The sequence below is a fragment of the Martes martes genome (genome assembly GCF_963455335.1).
Source record: "Martes martes genome assembly, chromosome: 1".
Classification (NCBI taxonomy): domain Eukaryota; kingdom Metazoa; phylum Chordata; class Mammalia; order Carnivora; family Mustelidae; genus Martes; species Martes martes.
Window position 1 is genome coordinate 216,642,916 of NC_137888.1, and position 16,811 is coordinate 216,659,726.

At 64.6% G+C, this 16,811-nt stretch overlaps 2 protein-coding genes across 2 annotated transcripts; one reads left to right on the forward strand and one right to left on the reverse strand.

The window, feature by feature from the left end:
- Positions 1 to 3,999: 3,999 nt before the first annotated feature.
- Positions 4,000 to 7,034, forward strand: GAMT (guanidinoacetate N-methyltransferase). The gene is made up of 6 exons (XM_080817174.1): positions 4,000 to 4,253; positions 5,215 to 5,360; positions 5,501 to 5,564; positions 5,812 to 5,879; positions 6,039 to 6,149; positions 6,679 to 7,034. Exons 1-6 carry the CDS (start codon positions 4,073 to 4,075, stop codon positions 6,817 to 6,819), a joined length of 711 nt encoding a protein of 236 aa, XP_080673300.1. The 5' UTR covers positions 4,000 to 4,072; the 3' UTR covers positions 6,820 to 7,034.
- A 508-nt stretch (positions 7,035 to 7,542) lies between these two features.
- On the reverse strand, positions 7,543 to 14,082 carry NDUFS7 (NADH:ubiquinone oxidoreductase core subunit S7). Its single transcript, XM_080827725.1, has 8 exons — positions 13,825 to 14,082; positions 13,070 to 13,103; positions 12,144 to 12,212; positions 11,538 to 11,655; positions 10,282 to 10,461; positions 10,149 to 10,195; positions 9,386 to 9,474; positions 7,543 to 7,706 (listed from the first exon to the last, which is right to left on the reverse strand). Exons 1-8 carry the CDS (start codon positions 13,838 to 13,840, stop codon positions 7,609 to 7,611), a joined length of 651 nt encoding a protein of 216 aa, XP_080683851.1. The 5' UTR covers positions 13,841 to 14,082; the 3' UTR covers positions 7,543 to 7,608.
- Between the last annotated feature and the right edge of the window lie 2,729 nt (positions 14,083 to 16,811).

Below are 16,811 nucleotides of genomic sequence, written 5' to 3' on the forward strand. Positions count from 1 at the left end.
CGTCCGCGCCCCGGGAACCGCCCTCGTGCACGGCTCCGGCGCTCTGCAGGTCGGAGGAGTCCGGAGGGTGGCAGGCACTGGTGCCCCACGGGGGCCCGCGGCGCTGGAAGGACATGCCCAAGGCATGCGGAGAAGAAAGCGCCGGGGCCAGGCTTAGCCGCGTTCCCTGATGGGGGGAGCAAGCAGGAGGGAGCTCAGCCGCTCGTCCGGGAATGTATCCCCCAAATGCTGGCCCCGCTGTGAGCACAGAGACGTCCCAGGATGCTCACAGCTATTAGAGGAGCCGGATATGGGACGGAACCCACACGTCCATCCACGGGCATCCGCGCGAGTAAACCACAGAGGGCCCGGTGAAGTACACAGGATGTGGTCAAGTGACGGAAGCCAGACACAAACTGTTCAAAATAATATATTCTTGAAAAGACAGACGCTGGGGTGCCTGGCTGGCTCAGTCAGTACATCATGCGATTCTTTTTTTTTTTTTTTTAAGATTTTATTTATTTATTTGACAGACAGAGATCACAAGTAGGCAGAGAGGCAGGCAGAGATGGGGGGGAAGCAGGCTCCCCGCCGAGCAGAGAGCCCGATGCCAGACTCGATTCCAGGACCCTGAGAGCATGACTTGAGCCAAAGGCAGAGGCTTAACCCACTGAGCCACCCAGGCGCCAATACATCACGTGATTCTTGATGTCGCGGTCATGAGTTCAAGCCCTGCGATGGGCGTACAGCCTACTTAGAAGGTACACTAACGGTGCAGGCGGGGTGCCGGGTAGAAGAGCGGAGTCCTGCACCTGCCATGGGGGCAGACATGTTAGGGCTTTGTACGTTTACTCTATCTTTTTTTAAAATGTCATTTATTTATTTGAGGGAGAGAGAGGGAAAGAGCATGAGGGGGGAGAAGCTCAGAGGGAGCAGCAGTCTCCCAGCCAAGCCGGGAGCCCAATGCGGGCCTCGATCCCAGGACTCCAGGATTATGACCTGAGCGGAAGACAGTGGCTTAACCAGCTGAGCCCCCCCAGGCACCCCTACTCCATATCTTTTTTTTTTTTTCCTCCGTATCTTTTTTAAAAAAAGATAAACTACCCAGTTGGTTTTTCCCTCCTTCCTGACTCATTTCCTACCTCCTGCCCCAGAGCGAGTGCTGTGACAATGACGGGTACGTGGACACTTCTGAGTTTACTTCTAATATGGAGACATGCATACCTAGTCCACAAAATATAGCTTTGGTCTCTTTTCAAATGTTGGACAATAAACATAAAATTCAAAATCGGGGGCGCCTGGGTGGCTCAGTGGGTTAGGCCTCTGCCTTCAGCTCGAGTCATGATCTCAGGGTCCTGGAATCGAGTCCCACATCGGGCTCTCTGCTCAGCGGGGAGCCTGCTTCCTCCTCTCTCTCTGCCTGCCTCTCTGCCTACTTGTGATCTCTGTCTGTGAAATAAATAAATAAAATCTTAAAAAAAAATCAAAATCATAACCATCTCTAAGTGCACCACTCAGCGGTGTGAAGCACACTCACACCCCCACCCTCCATCTCCAGAACTGTCCATGCCCCCACACAGAGACTGTCCCCACGAACCACGGACTCCCCACCCCTGCCCCAGCCCCTGCTCCCACCCTTTCCTCTCTGTATGGACAGGACTCCTCTGGGGCCCTCCTGGGAGTGGGGACCTGCGGGACGGGTCCTTCTGGGTCTGGCTCCTCTCGCTGAGCCCCGTGTCCTCAGGGTCCCTCCACGTCGTGGCAGGAGACAGGGTCCCTTCCTTCTTGGGCTGAATGATATTTCAGTGTGTGGATGGATGGACAGGTTGTGTTTATCCTCCATCTACTGACCGACATGTGGGTGGTTTCCACCTTCTGGCCGCTGTAAACACAATGTACAAATATCTGCCCAATCCCTCTTAATTTAAAAGTTTTATCTTTAAAAAAAGAAGGGGGGGCGCCTGGGTGGCTCAGTGGGTTAAGCCTCTGCCTTCGGCTCAGGTCATGACCTCAGGGTCCTGGGATTGAGCCCCACATCAGGCTCTCTGCTCAGCAGGGAGCCCGCTTACGCCCCCCCCCCCCGCCACGTCTCTGCCTACTTGTGATCTCTGTCTGTCAAATAAATAAATAAAATCTTAAAAAAAAAGAAATCAAAAGTTATAATTTTGTATACTACATTCATACACATACATATGGTAACATGGATATTGGCAGGTAAAGCAGAGGCACTGCACAGGAACCACAGGACTGTGTTCTGTCATGGTTGCCATGTGGCTAGTAATTATCTCATTCACTTACTGTTTTACTTTTTTTAATTTTTAATTTTTTTAAGTAGGCGCCACGCGCAGTGTGGGGCTTGAACTCACGACCCTGACACCTAGAGCTGCACACTCCACAGATGGGGTCAGCCAGGTGCCCCACTTATCACTTATTCTTGTTCATTCCCCTCCCAAGTAGGCTCTGAGCTCCAGGGGAGTCCGGATGGAACCTCCAAATTAAGGTACTCATGTGTCTGATGAATGAGTGCGCGTTACTTCCCACGACCCACTGCTGCACGGCAGGGCTGGCACACTTTTTCTGCACAGAGCAAAGCAGTAAATATTTTTGGTTTTGTTGGGCGCGAGGTTTCACGGCCACGACTCACCTGGACCGTTACAGCCGGACAACACCAGCGTAAGTGGAGCCGGCTCCGTGCCGATGCAACTTGATTTGCCCCCGCACAAAGGTGACGTCATGTAACTTCCACATGTTGTAAAATAGTCTTTTGGGGTTTCCCCCCCAGCTATTTAAAAATGTAAAAACCATCCTAAGCCCTACCAAAAGCCGTACAAAAGGGACGGGCTCTGCAGGCTGATGCCGACTCTGTAACACGTGAGCGCTCCGACCGAACGGGTCCCCTTTGTGATCAGGAGTACATGTTACGTGTGTATATGTGTGACACGGGTCTGCGTAACCTGGTAAGACTGGATCGGACGCATCCCGCCTCGCATCTGCCCAGCCTTGCTGTGGCCCGTCACAGACATCACTTGCCGTCTCGGACTCGAGGCTGTGAAGTGCAGACAGTCGCAGCACACACTAGGGTCTCTCACAAGGAGGGGACACAAGGAGTGACCTCGTGTCGTTCCTTTGCCAACATGAGCAGGAACGAGTGTGGCCCATCTGAGAGAAGAGAAGACGAAGCTGGAACAAACCGTCTGGCCAGGTTGCGAGTCAGACTGTACTGTGCCATCGCTGCTTTTTGGGATGGAGTCCAAGTTGCATGGAGATGACCACCGGGAGGTCCCTTATCTCGGGGGACAATGAAGCCACAGGGGAGGCTCTGAGCTGACCGCCCCCTCCCCGCTTTCGCTCAGGCTCTGTTTGGGCAGCAGCCTCTGAGAGTTCCCCAGCGACCCCAGCTTCCTGCTCTTCCGGGGCCTGTGCGATCCCTACCCTCCTGTGCCCGGCCAGGGGGACGGGGTCACTTCTGTGGTTAGACTCCGGACAGCTCTGACGTTGCAGATTCTCCTGCTGGCTCTGATGAAGCACGTGGTCAGCCTGCGGAGGCCCACGCGGCGGGGGACTGCGGCCCTCCCGCCACCCACAGCCAGTGCCCCGGGCTCGGAAGCGGGCCCTTCCCTAGAGGCGGCCTCGGGGGCGCCCCCACAACTGGCTGGCCCCTGCTCGCTGCATTCCGACAGGGTGAGGGACAGGGGACCCAGCTAAGGGATGATAAAGGGGCGCTGCTGGAAGTGGCCACGTCCGGGGTAACCTGCTACACAGCCACGGCCAACCGGTCCGAGCGGCCTTCTGTCTCAGGCAGGGCGTCCCGGGCCATCGCTTCAAGTCCGCGACATTTAGCGAGCGCGCCAGCTGTTTACGGAGCGGGCCCAGGGCGCCTTCCGCGCGGTGGCCGCCGCAGGCCCTGGGTCCACCGCAGGCCCTGGGTCCACCGCGCAGGCCGCGCCCGGGCCGGCCCCCGGCCTGCGGCCCCGCCCCCGGCCTGCGGCCCCGCCCCCGCCCCGCCCCCGGCCCCGCCCCCGGCCCACAAGCCCTCGCCGCGACCAGGCCCGCGCGTCCCGAGCCGAGACCCGCTGCGCGCCCCGCCGCAAGCATGAGCGCCCCCGCCGCGCCCCCCATCTTCGCCCCCGGCGAGAACTGCAGCCCCGCGTGGCAGGCGGCGCCCGCGGCCTACGACGCGGCGGACACGCAGCTGCAGATCCTCGGCAAGCCGGTGATGGAGCGCTGGGAGACCCCCTACATGCACGCGCTGGCGGCCGCCGCCACCTCCAAAGGTAGCCGGGCGCGCAGGGGTAAACTGAGGCCGGAGGCCGCCCGGATCCGGGGTCCAGCCTGCTCTCCCGCCGAGGTGCATTCGAGCCCCTCGGTGCCCCCGTCTTCCCGCCCGCGAAATGAGGCTAGCGGGGGGCAACGGGGAAGTAAAGGGGGTGCTGCAGGCACGGGCTTGCACACAGCAGGCGCCTCCTAAGTACCGGAACCTCCCATCCCGGGGTAATGGGCCCCCACCCCGCAGACGGGGACAGGCTGGGTCGGAGAATGGGCCCGACGACGACGACCTCCTCGGCCGGAGCTCAGCCGTGTTCCCCGCGTGAGGTGGGGGTGGGGGTTATGTGGAGGTCGGGGGGGGGGCGGGGGCGCTGCCCAGGCACCTGCGGGGAATGTTCCGCCCCGGAGTCCCCAGAAGCCCCGCGCGTGCTAAGAATAGCTGGGGGGAAAGCGGAGGCTGGGAAGCAGCTGTAGGGGTGGCCCTGTGCCCGGGTGGAGGTCTGAGGGGTCCCCAGGGGCAGGGCCTGGGTCCCCTGGCACCTGTGCTTCCGCCTGGCGAATGAGCATGCCCAGCGTCCCTGCGTGGGTCGGGTGTTCCCCTGGCCCGTCTTTGGGCCAATGGGGACCCATCTCCCCCCCAGTTGTTGCAGGTCTGAGGCCTCAGACCCGCACCCCCTTATCGTAGCAAGCAAGGGTAGGAGGTAGAGAAAAGTAACCAACTGGAGAGATAAGGGCCAGAGGGGCTCAAAGTCCAGGGTCTGACCTCCCCCCCCAACCCCAGCCACCGGGGCCATGCCTAAACTCGGCCGCCCACACCTCCCTGGCCCCCCGCCAGAGCCCTCGCCGTGCCCGCTCAGGGCTACTGTGTTCCAAACCTCCACCCCACTTGTGCGCTGCTGGCTTTGTGCCCCCTCGTCCAGGCAGCTGCCCAGCCGCCTGGCGAGTGATGCGGGCTCTTTGTGTGACCAGGGGGCCGGGTGCTGGAGGTGGGCTTCGGCATGGCCATCGCAGCTTCCCAGGTGCAGGAGGCCCCCATCGAGGAGCACTGGATCATCGAGTGCAACGACGGCGTCTTCCAGCGGCTCCAGGACTGGGCCCAGCGGCAGCCACACAAGGTGCCCACGTCTGCCTGCCCCGGAGGGCATGGGGGCCTGGGTCGCTGCTGCGGACAGAGGAAGTGGCGTTCTCCCCCCGGGAACTCCTCTGCCGGACACCAGAGACCCTCAGTCTTCTCTTTTTGTCTCCCCGACCCCAGGTGGTTCCCTTGAAAGGCCTGTGGGAGGATGTGGCACCTACCCTGCCCGACGGCCACTTTGATGGTAATGGGGGAGGGGTCTGGGGGGTGCTGCCTGAATTTCCGCTCCCAGTCCCGCTCTGTGGCTCGGGGACGGACCTTGTCAGGAACGGGCATGCTAGTGTCGCCTGGGGGGTGCGTGGCACCTGCGAGAGACGCGGTCCCCAGGGTGGCGGCGGGCCGGGAGCTCCGGGCACAGCCAGACCCTCTGCACACACCCCTGCCGGGGCCACTGCCCAGCCCTGAGCTCTGGCCCCCCACTGCCTGCGTAGGGATCCTGTATGACACCTACCCGCTGTCCGAGGAGACCTGGCACACACACCAGTTCAAGTTCATTAGGGTAGGGCCTGCGTGGGGAGACAGTCACCTCGGGGGCGAGTGCGGGTGGGTGCTATTCACAGCTCCATTTCTCTGACCAGCTGGGAGGTGGGAGGCCCCCGGGGAAGTGGCTTCTGTCCACACCCCCCGACCTCCCTCCTGACCACTGTCCCCTGCCCAGGACCATGCCTTTCGCTTGCTGAAGCCCGGGGGCCTCCTGACCTACTGCAACCTCACCTCCTGGGGGGAGCTGATGAAGTCCCAGTACTCAGACATCATCACCATGTTCGAGGTGCGGCAGCCCCGGAGCTCCGCTGGGGGTGGGAGGGGGTCCCTGCCCCAGCCCCAAGCCAGGCAGCAGCCTGTGACCTGGGTGGGGGTGGGGGTGGGGTCCCTGGCCTCAGGGGCTGGTCTCCTGGGTGGACTGTGAGCCTCCACTTAGAAGTCAGGTAAGGTCTCAGCTCAGCGGCCTTCCGCGGCTCCCCGGTGCCTTCAGGACACAGGGATACAGCCCAGGCTCCCCACACCGGCATCACCCCTCACTCTGCCCCCCTCCAGCCACTGCGACTTTACAGGGTTGGGCAGGCTGTCCCTGCCGTGTGGGCGACGTGCGGAGGGCAGCCTGCTGATGCCCCACAGTGGGGCATTGCTCCCTGAGCTTAGACGCCTGGAGGGGGCCCTCACAGCCGTGGGCTCTCCTGGTTCTGTGGGCCAGCAGCCAGGCTGCCGAGCCTGGCTCCCAGGGGCCTCGGCAACTGTGCTGCCGTCCTGGGAAGAGTGGGCCCCATGGCCCCGCGAGTGACACCCCCCACCCCCACCAGGAGACGCAGGTGCCCGCCTTGCTGGAGGCGGGCTTCAGGCGGGAGAACATCAGCGTGGAGCTGGTGGAGCTGGCCCCACCGGCCGAGTGCCGCTACTACGCCTTCCCGCGGATGATCGTGCCCCTGGTCCGCAAGCACTGAGCCCGCCGGGCCTCGGGCTCAGCCTCCCGGGGGGGCTTCAGTCCTGTCCCGGTGCCCCCACTCAGTGCCTTCACAGCCAGGAGTGCAGGCTCTGGGCTCTCAGTCCTGGGTTCGAGTGCAGACACACCAGCAGTGGGACAAGCTTCCCTGACCGTGTCCTCAAGGACCCAATAAATGCCAGCCCTGGGCTTGCCCGACCGGCAGGACGGTGCGAACATGTGCTTGTGGTGACTTCTCCTGCCCCTCCAAACAGTACACGTACAGAACATCGTCATCTGTTAATGGACCTCCAGGGAGACAGGGTGGGGGGGGCACTCTGCCCCCAGCACGTGAGCTTCCCTATGCCCACGACAGACCTACAGGACCACTGGGTCATAGCAGACGGACACTCGTCAACCCGTCCCCCAGCCGGCCGCTGAAGCAGAGCGGGCGGCGCTCGTCGGGGCCCCGCAGCCCCACCCCATCAGGTCAGGCGGAGGACCTTAAACAAAGCAAAACCTCGAAGCCCAGGACCCTCGCCTCACCCCTCCACGGGCGCCGAGCGCGCCCGCCGCTGCCCCCGGGGCTACCCGCTCTCGCGTCCGCAGGCTCTCGGCCCGTCCAGCGCCCTCCTGCAGGGCCTCAGTGGCTCCGTGCACAGAAGGACTAGGCCTGCCTGGCACAGTGCCCCCCTCTCCCACTCCCAGAGCGCCCACGGCCGCCTGTCACACAGGGAGGGGCACACACGGAGCTCTGTCTGTTTATTGGCCGGAGTGGGGGGGGGCGGGGCGGGCCGGAGTGGGGGCCGCGCTACCGGCGGTACCAAATGCTCAGCTTTTTCTCGCGCTTGATCTTCTTCTGCAGCTGCAGGATGCCGTACAGCAGCGCCTCGGCCGTGGGTGGGCAGCCTGCGGGTGGGGCTGTGCCTCAGTCTTCCTGCCCACCGCGGGTGGCGGGATCCCGCCCTGCGGGGCCCCCCCGCGCCCCAACTGGTGACGGAACACCGGGAACTGTGCCCATCGCCCCCGCCGGGGCCACTGATGGAGCCCCTGCTGCTTGGCAAAGGGCGCCTCCCTGGGGATGGTCAAAGAGGGAGGCTGGGCACAGCAGCCGGAGGCCAGATGGGCCCTGGGACCAGAAGGGGGCAGCAGAACCATGTCTGGGGAGGGGTCTGAGGGGGCCAGGGCACCGTCTCCAGCACCGCCTCTAGCCTGTACTGCCCAGGCTGGGGGTTCGACCCATCACAGGGAAGGAGCCGCCGAGTTCCTGACCCTGGCAGTCAAGCCACGGGCAGTGAGGACGATCGGGCTGCCCGTTCTGGGCCCAGCTGCCCTGTCCGCTAGCCCGATGACCTGGCCTGGGGCCTCTGGGAGGACACGCACAGGTAGCCCGCTGACCCTGGGTCACGCTAGCCCCTGGTGGTAGTGCGCCCTTGGAAAGCAGGGAGGGATGGGGGAGTCTGGGGGCAGGACAGCCAGGCCGGGCAGGGAGGCCCACACGGCCCACAGGAGGGGAAGCCCTGGGCCCCCATCCCCACCACTCCACCAGAAGCGGAGGGACAGGCCACCCCCCGGGGGGAGGGGCCCGGAAGGACAACCACAGGCACGGCTGGGCTTCGGCCCGGCATCCAGCACTGCTGTCCCCAGAGCCCGCCTGGCAGAGGGGGTTGGGCTCGGAGGGAAGACCTGCCCTCGGTCACACACAGGGCAGCTGGGCAGGGCCTGGCCTCTATCCGCAGGGCGGATTCCCCCATGCCCACCCCCCCAGACGGGCCCCGGCCTCCCACAATGGGGGAAGCCCTGGGGGCTGGCGTGGCCAAGGCGCTCAGCAAATGTCTCCAGAACGCTAATCACCACCACCCACCATCCCTCTGAAGGGCACCAGAGCATGACCTAACCCTTCCTGGGCAGCCCGGAGTCGGGGCCTCAAGTGTCCTCTACTCGCCTCACCGGGGCTCAGGTTGGGCTTCCCGTGGGGGCACCGAGAACCCAGAAACACAGGGTCTCCGTCTGCAGGCTGAGCACCACCGGCGGAACCCCGACCTCCGACACGGGGAGGGCGGAGGCCCCGGGCCCAAGCGCAGCCAGACACAGGCTTCACGCAGACACGCGGTCCTTTTCCGGGGACACGGATCACAGACGCTCCTCGCTTTCCCAGCGCACGTGGCTGCGCCGGGCGTTTCCATCCGTGCCATCCGGCCACCCCGGCGACCTGGGCTCCAAGGCAGCCCTGCCCTCCTTTATGAGAGCGAGACCCCGTGCACCCGGCCCTGACCCCCGGAACCATTTTCTAACCGTGTCCCTCTGGGCTCGTGTCTGTCACGTGGAACCACGCAGAGTGCGTCTGAAGACGGCCGAGGAGCCGCCCTCACCCAGCTCAGGCTCAGGCTCCCTTCGGCACCGGCCTGGGCCCCCGGCTGGGTGAGACCCAAGACTCTGCGGTGGGGGAGACCTTCAGGGAACCAGCGAGGAGGCGGCTGGGGCTTCACTTTTCTGCTTGGGCCTACACCTGTTTGCCTGGGAAGGGTGGGAGCCCGCAGCCTCTGCGGGGGTGTGGGGACCCTGTGACATGGGCGGGGTGGGCTCACCTGGGACGTAGATGTCCACGGGCACGATGCGGTCACAGCCCCTCACGACAGAGTACGAGTAGTGATAGTAACCTCCTCCGTTGGCGCAGCTGGAGGGGGGTGGCACGGTGAGTGGCATGCTGGCCGCCGGCCCCGCCCCCCCACCGACACCTGCCTCCAGGTGCAAACAGGAACCAGGAATGGGCAGGATGGGGACGCGCAGTCCCTGAAGAGAGGACTGGCCACCAAGGCCTTCTGTGGGACCAGGGAGAGTGAAGCAAGTGGACGGACCCGAGCCCACGGTGCACAGGGAGGGGACCCGACACAGGAGGCCCCACGGGGTGTGAGTCCACGCGTGTGACATGCCCAGGCAAAGCCCCTCCATGGATGGGGAGGGGGATCTCGGAGGCTGGGGTCTGGGAGAGGGGTCGGGGGGATGAGTGACGGGAACGTTTCCTTGGAGGATGATGGAATGTTCTGGAACTAGGGGCTACAGCTGACGCCCCGTGAGTACGTGGCTCAGCACGGGACTGTGCACTCGGACAGATGCACTCCACGGCCCCAGCTCTACCTCCCAGAACAGTGAGGCGAGGAAGGAGCCGCTGGCAGTGTGGGGAAGGGACTGGAGAGGGCGGCAGGCGGCAGGGCGAGGGGCAAGCAGACGGCCCACGGAGCGCCGCCATTTACGTGCGTGCCGCAGGGCCAGGGCCGCGAGGTGTCCCGAGGTGACCGCGGCAGGGGGAGCGGAGACAGGCAGGGGTGCCGCTGCGAGGCGGACACTCACCTCCCCATGGACACGACGTAGCGCGGCTCGGGCATCTGGTCGTACACCTGCAAGAGACGGCGGGGTCTGGCTGTGGCTCGAGGCGGGGGCGCAGGTGGCCGGCCTCGGGGCCGGGCCTCGGGGCCGGGCCTACCTTGCGGAGCGCGGGGGCCATCTTGTTGGTGAGCGTCCCGGCCACGATCATCACGTCGGACTGGCGCGGGCTGGCGCGGAAGACCACGCCGAAGCGGTCCATGTCGTAGCGCGGCGCGGCCATGTGCATCATCTCCACCGCGCAGCAGGCCAGGCCGAAGGTCATGGGCCACAGGGAGCTCTGCGGGGGCAGGGTGCTCAGCCAGGGGACGGTGCTGCCCGCCCGCCCCAGCTCAGGGCCCGGCAACCAGGCCTCCCCACGGCCACCACGCCACCGCCGGGCCCCAAAGGGTCACCGGCCCCGGGCGGTAACGGCAAGGGAAAACAAACTACATCCGTGGGCCGGCACCTTCCGGCGGCCACGTTCCCAAAGAACTCGAGCCCAGGTGAAATGAGTGCGAACCAGGGAGTTCACCAGGTGACCCAGCATGTCCTCGATCCGTGCTTTCCGCACAGCTCGCGCGGCTCTAAGTGCCCGGAAAGCCGCACGGCGCACAGTCGAGACCCTGGGGCTCAGCCCGTGCAACTGACTCATTTGTAACACTTCCTAGGGTTCAAGGACTCCAAATGCCTATTCCTCCAGGAAGGCCTCCTGGCTGCCCTTGGCCGCCCTCTGACCATCTGCTCCATCCATTCGGTGCCTGCCTCCCTCCTGCTGTATCCTCTGCTTGAGCCTTCCCTGCCGTCCCGCCCGCCCCACTCTGCTAACGCGGGCACCCCGGTGTGGGCTACACAAGGAGGCGACCCGGACAGCACTCAGGTGTGCATAGTTAGGACGACACTGCAGCGGCCACGTCCGTGCTGGAGCCACAGACCCTGGCAGGGCGCTCCCCACGGCCGCAGAGACACACGCACACAGGAACTGACCCCGGGCACCCCCAGCAGAGCGAGAGGCGCTCCTGTGAGTCAGGGGGAGACACAGATGTGCACACAACACACACACTGTCCAGGCTGAGTACTGGGGGCCTGGGGGCGGGCTGTTTTCAGGTTTTTCCCAGGAAGGAACCCCTGTTCTAGACACGCTCTTGTTTCCCGGTTAAAATGACTTCTACGTTGAAGGAGAAGAAAGAAGAAGAAACAGAAACAGGAAAACGGCAGAAGGGAGGCGGTCACGTTCCCGGGGGCAGAGCGAGAGACCAGATCGGGGCAGGGGCACAAAGGGGACAGCAGGGCCCGCAGCGGACAGGCGCCGTGTGCATGTGGGAGCACGTGGGAGCAGGCGGCGGGAGGCCAAGGGCACGGGGCGTCGGGGCTCACCCGGCGGGCCCAGTTGACGAGGTCATCCAGCTTGGCCACCACATACTCGCCCCGGCTGCTGGGAAGGGCGGTGGATTTGGGGAGCACGGCTCCAGCCGTGGACGCAGCAGGCTGGGTGCTGGATAGGAACACATGGCGGGGTGGGGTGGACATTAGCCAGGCAGGCACCCCAACACCCCCACACCTTGGTCGGGCCTGGAGCAGCCTCTCGGAGGGCAGCAGCAAGCCGGCACCACAGCCTGGTCTGGGGTAGCTCCAGGAGGAGCTGGGCCGCCAGGGTCAGGCACTCAGGGTTGGGCACTCGGGCCCAGGGCAGGACGCACATGCTGAATGACAGCATGAATGACGGCTGCCGGCTGTGGCCCCAGTGGGCCTGTGTCCCCAGGGGAACTTGGTGTCCCCGAGCTCTGCTGACGCACTATCAACGGCCCTGCTGGTCTGGGGTCGCACAGCCATTGTCTCGGACGTGCAGGAGGGGGCTGGGCAGGGCTCCGAGGGCAGGGATCCATGCTGCCTTACCCTGATGGTGGAGGGAGGGCCCTGGTGTCACCCAGCGCTGCTGTGAGGGTTTTAGCGTGTGCAGGGTCCCAGGAGGCCTGGCCTTACCTGCTGGGGCTGTCAGCGGCCACACTCGAGTGGACACCACGCACCTGCGCAGCCACGCCCACACCGGAGCTGCAGGGAGAGGGGGTGCACATGAAGAGGAGCCTGGGGTGCCCCGAGGCACTGTGACAGGTGCTGTGCTGGAGCAGGGATGGGGACGCTTCTCCCAGGGGCCAAATCTGGCCTCCGCCTGTTTTTGTCAATAAAGTTTTATTGACGCACCACCACGTCCACCCATTTCTGCCTGTCGGACCTGTTTTCACAAAGGCAGAGCGGAGCAGTCTGCACAGAGCCCATCTGGCCCTTCATGGAAAGTCTGCTGAGCCTGTCTAAAAGGGGTCTGCTCTTCGTTTCCTAGTTCTCTCATTTTCCCCTTTATTTTACAGCGGATGCAAGTGATTCCTGGAAAAATGGTCTTATGGAAACAAGGCAAAGTCAGCCCGAAGCCACATGCTCCTTCACGCCTCCCACCTCCCCCCATCAGGAGAGGCTCTCCCGAGATCCGCCAAGTCCCTGCCCCAGGACGCCGGAGATTCCATTTCTGGGCTCTGTCCACCCAGAGAGGGCACGCGACTGCCTGCCTCCCTGACCTGGGGAGGCCTACCGGAGGCAGCCACCTGAGCGGAAGCACCAAACCCCTTCCTGCGACAGCTAACAGGTGCGCCGTGAGTGGACGTGGGTGTGAATGCAGGCTTTGCCACCACCTGGACTGTCCCCACGGAGGGGCCTGACCACCACCTGCCGGAGGAGACTGCCCGTCCCGTTGCTGCCTGACTCACCACGTGACCTTCCGCAGGTGGGCACCCCTCCCTGCCCCGGGCTGCCTGATGCTGCTGGAGGGCCCTCCCAGCCCCCCCGACCGAGCCCCCCGACCCCCGGCGGAGCCTGCCCTGGCAGGGCCTTGTGGCTGGGGACACGCAGACACTCACCGCAGAGCCAGGATCCGGCGGAGCAAGGCCGGAGCTGCGGAGAGAACCACGGGGTGCAGGCAGTGAGGGGGAGGCAGCAGCAAAGAGGCGCGGCCTCCAGGAGGTCGCACGGGAGCCGCAGGCCTGGCACACCCTTCCTCTTACCCTTGGTCTATCTAAATGCCACGTAGCAAACGTTCGGTAGAGAGGGGTCCTTCCGAATGGGACCCACACGGAGACCCTCCCCTGCCCGGGAGGAAAGGCCACCTGAGACCCGGGCCAGCCTCCCTTTCCTCCGCACGTCAGTGTCGCTCCTGCCTCAGGGCCTTTGCACTAGCCGGTCCCTCCGCCTGGAGCTCCCTGCCCCAGGCGGACACACGCCGGCCCTTCCTAACGGGCGGGTTTCAGGCCCTTCCGTCCCCCGGGGTCGATCGGGCACCCGCTGTACCCCCATCTGTGTTGTGGGGCGCCTGGTTCTCTCCCATGACGCCAGGACGCCAGGGCCTCCCCGGGCTCCGCGGGGTCTCCCGGCTGGGCCTGACGACCGAGCCGCCCAGCGGCGCTCCGGGGCCCCAGCGGCCTCGGGCGCAGACTCAGGGCCGGGGCCGCGCCGTCCCCCCGGGGCCCGCGGGATCGCGCCCCCGGGACGCGGACCACCGCCGGCCGCGCAAGCCCGGCCCCGGTGCCGGTGCAGGCCGCGCCGCGCGCCCCAGGCCGCAGGTCCCCCAGCTCCCGAGCGCGCGGCCGCCGCAGCCCCGCGGCCCCGACCCGCTCACCCGCCAGCGCCGCCATGTCCGCCGCGGCCTTCAAACAACCTCTGCGGTCCGTCCGCGCCGGCGCTCCGGGTCCCCGGGGCCGCCTGCCAAAGCGGCTCGGCTGCTGCGCGGAAGCCGGGCCCCGGCGCCGGGACGTTCCGCCTCCGCGGACGGCCCCTGCCGCGCGCCCCGGACGCCCACCCGGGACGCGCGGGCCTGGCGGGGGCGCGGGGGGCGTCGCGGCAAAAGCGGGGCGGCCGCTCGCCTTCTCCTTCCCTCGGGAACAAAAGGCGAAGACCGCGTCCCTGGGTGGGCTCGAACCACCAACCTTTCGGTTAACAGCCGAACGCGCTAACCGATTGCGCCACAGAGACGGCGCTGCGGCCCGCCGCCCCCTGGGCGTCTATGAGGCGCGCGCTCCCGGGAGGCCGCGCGCGGGCGGCGGCGGCGCGCGGGCTGCGCGGCGCGAGCCGGACTCCGAGCCACGGCGACCCCTGCCGCTCAGCCGAAATAGCTCAGTTGGGAGAGCGTTAGACTGAAGATCTAAAGGTCCCTGGTTCGATCCCGGGTTTCGGCAGCTGTTTTGGCGCCGCGGCTCCTGCCTTTCCTTCCCCCGAGTGTAACCCGTTCTGCAGACGAGGGGCAGGGCCGCTGGCCCCGGCCCACGGGGGGACGGAACAGGGCCCCCAAACCCCTGTGTCCGCCCTCAAGACCATGATTCCAGCCCGAACGCGGACTCCACCCCAATTCCCAATACTCCTTAAGGGGTAGGAGTAAAAGGCGCTTCTCCTTGCGAACACTCAGGCCGGTGAAATCCTTGCAATCCTGCTGGATTTTACCCTTGGGGGAAACTGAGGCTCCCACGGGCAAGCGCAGGCCAGCGGCAGGCAGGCCTCCTGGCAGGAGCCTTCCAGGCCCTCGAACCCCTGCACAGCCCACCTGGTCTCCCTTGCAGGGGAGCTCCAAGTCCAGGTGGGAGGTGAGGGACCTCCCCCCTCCTTCCTGCGCCCGGCTAGCCCACGGAGCTGGACTTCCCAACTTACATAAACTTTGCATTTTAGGCTCCTTTGAGTCACAGAAAAGTTGCCCACGGAGTGGGGTTCCTGTGCACCCAACACCCAGTCCCCCCCCATTGTTAGCCGCTGACACCGCCAGACACATTTGCTGCAATTCATGAACCAAAGTGCATGTTGCTGAAGTCGGGGCTTCCTGCAAGTTTCGTTTTCCCACAACATCCCTGCCCCGTGAGGGAGGAACCCTGGGGACCAAGCGCCCAGCCCCAGCTGAACTTCCCGATGACACAGCCCTGGGGACGCCTGACCGCCGCCTCAAGAGACCAGAGAGTCACCCAGCCAAGCTGCTCAGTGAATTGCCAACCCCACAGGAACCAAGGCAGAGCCTTTTCCGGCTGCTAGGGGCCGTGGGCATGGTCAAGGCTGCCTGACCGAGGCAGGGAGGGGGACAGGGAGGTCAGAGCCAGGCTTGGGGGGAGGGCCCCGCCATGGGAGGCCTGCTGGGGAGTGAGCTGGGTGAGCAGGCAGAGGGGGAGGGTCTGGGGAAGGGAGCAGAGACCCGAGGAGGGACAGCACACACCAGGGGCCAGGCGCAGGGAACCTGGGCAGTAGGGGCCCTGAATCAGGGACAGGGATGCGAGGGGACAGACTATTTCTTGGGCCACTGTGCCTCCCTGAGGTTTTGGATTCTTACCCTGTAGAGAGTAATTTTTTTACAGATTTTATTTATTTGAGAGAGAGAGAGCACTCGTGTGTGGGCATGAGCAGGGGTGGGGGGCGCAGAGGGAGAAGCAGACTCCACACTGAGCAGGGAGCCTGAGTGGTGACTCCATCCCCGGACCCCAAGATCATGACCTGGGCCAAAGGCAGACGCCCAACCGAGTAACCCACGCATCCTGTGAATTAGTTGTTTTTTTCTTTAAAGATTTTGCTTTCTTTTCCCTCCAGTTGCTCTTTTCTTTCTTTCTTTTTTTTTTTTAATTTAAAGACTTTATTTATTTGACAGAGATCACAAGCAGGCAGAGAGGCAGGCAGAGAGAGAGGAGGAGGAAGCAGGCTCCCCACGGAGCAGAGAGCCCGATGCGGGGCTCGATCCCATGATCCTGAGAGCATGACCTGAGCCGAAGGCAGAGGCTTTAACCCACAGAGCCCCCCAGGTGCTCCTGAAGACTTCACTTTTTAAAGATTTTATTTGGCAGAGAGCGAGCAAGGGCGCACAAGCACCCCAACGCGGAACTCGATCCCAGGACCCTGGCATCATGACCAAAGCCGAAGGTAGATGCTTCGCTGACTGAGCCACCCAGGCGCTCCTAAAGGTCGTAAGTAATTCTGTGCCCAGCACCGGGCTCTAAATTACAACCCCAAGATCAAGAGTCAAATGCTCCACCAGCTGAGCTGGCCAGGCACCACCCCCGCCCCACCGCACCCCAGTGACTTTCTAAAAATCAGTTTTTAGATAAAACAAGAGACTCGAAGAGGGGCCAAGGTATGTCCAATGAAAATGCCCGTCTCAGAAAGTGGGAGTGAGCACGGGTGCGCGGGCTGGGACCGCGGCTGCAGTGAGAAAAGCAAGCGGACTTTAGCAGGAGCTTCTGCAGGGCCTTGGGGTCCGGACGGGAAGCAGTTCGGAGGAGGGGTAGGCTGGGGGCAGGGGGGAGGGGGGAGGCAGGGGGGAGGGGGGAGGCAGGGGGCCCGCACAGAGGCCAGCGAGCCGGAGCGCAGAGGGAAGGGGCAGAGGTGTGGGCGGGGGAAGGAGGCAAGTCTGCCCCGGTTTGTCGTGAGGGGGCTCCCGGTGCTGGGCCGCGCGGGTGCAGGACGCTCGGCCCCGCGGCACCCGGACGGCCACTGGAGGATGACCCGGCCTGAGAGTGGGAGGAGGAGCCAGGGGCCAGGCGTTGGCCGCCTGCGGGAAGTCCGTCCCAGCTGTGCCTGCTTCTCCAGGGGCCCCCATTAGGCCACCGGCCGCCAGGCCTGCGCCCCCCACGCCTGCCCCAG

Bases quoted from the DNA above. Each gene is read 5' to 3' on its own strand.
- GAMT (XM_080817174.1), top strand. From the start codon at position 4,073: ATGAGCGCCCCCGCCGCGCCCCCCATCTTCGCCCCCGGCGAGAACTGC. The intron at 5,565-5,811 runs GTAATGGGGGAG...CTGCCTGCGTAG, and splicing joins GCCCGACGGCCACTTTGATG to GGATCCTGTATGACACCTAC. The intron at 5,880-6,038 runs GTAGGGCCTGCG...TCCCCTGCCCAG, and splicing joins ACCAGTTCAAGTTCATTAGG to GACCATGCCTTTCGCTTGCT.
- NDUFS7 (XM_080827725.1), bottom strand. The intron at 10,462-11,537 runs GTGAGCCCCGAC...CTGCCCCCGCAG, and splicing joins TCGTCAACTGGGCCCGCCGG to AGCTCCCTGTGGCCCATGAC. The intron at 10,196-10,281 runs GTAGGCCCGGCC...CGTCTCTTGCAG, and splicing joins TGGCCCCCGCGCTCCGCAAG to GTGTACGACCAGATGCCCGA.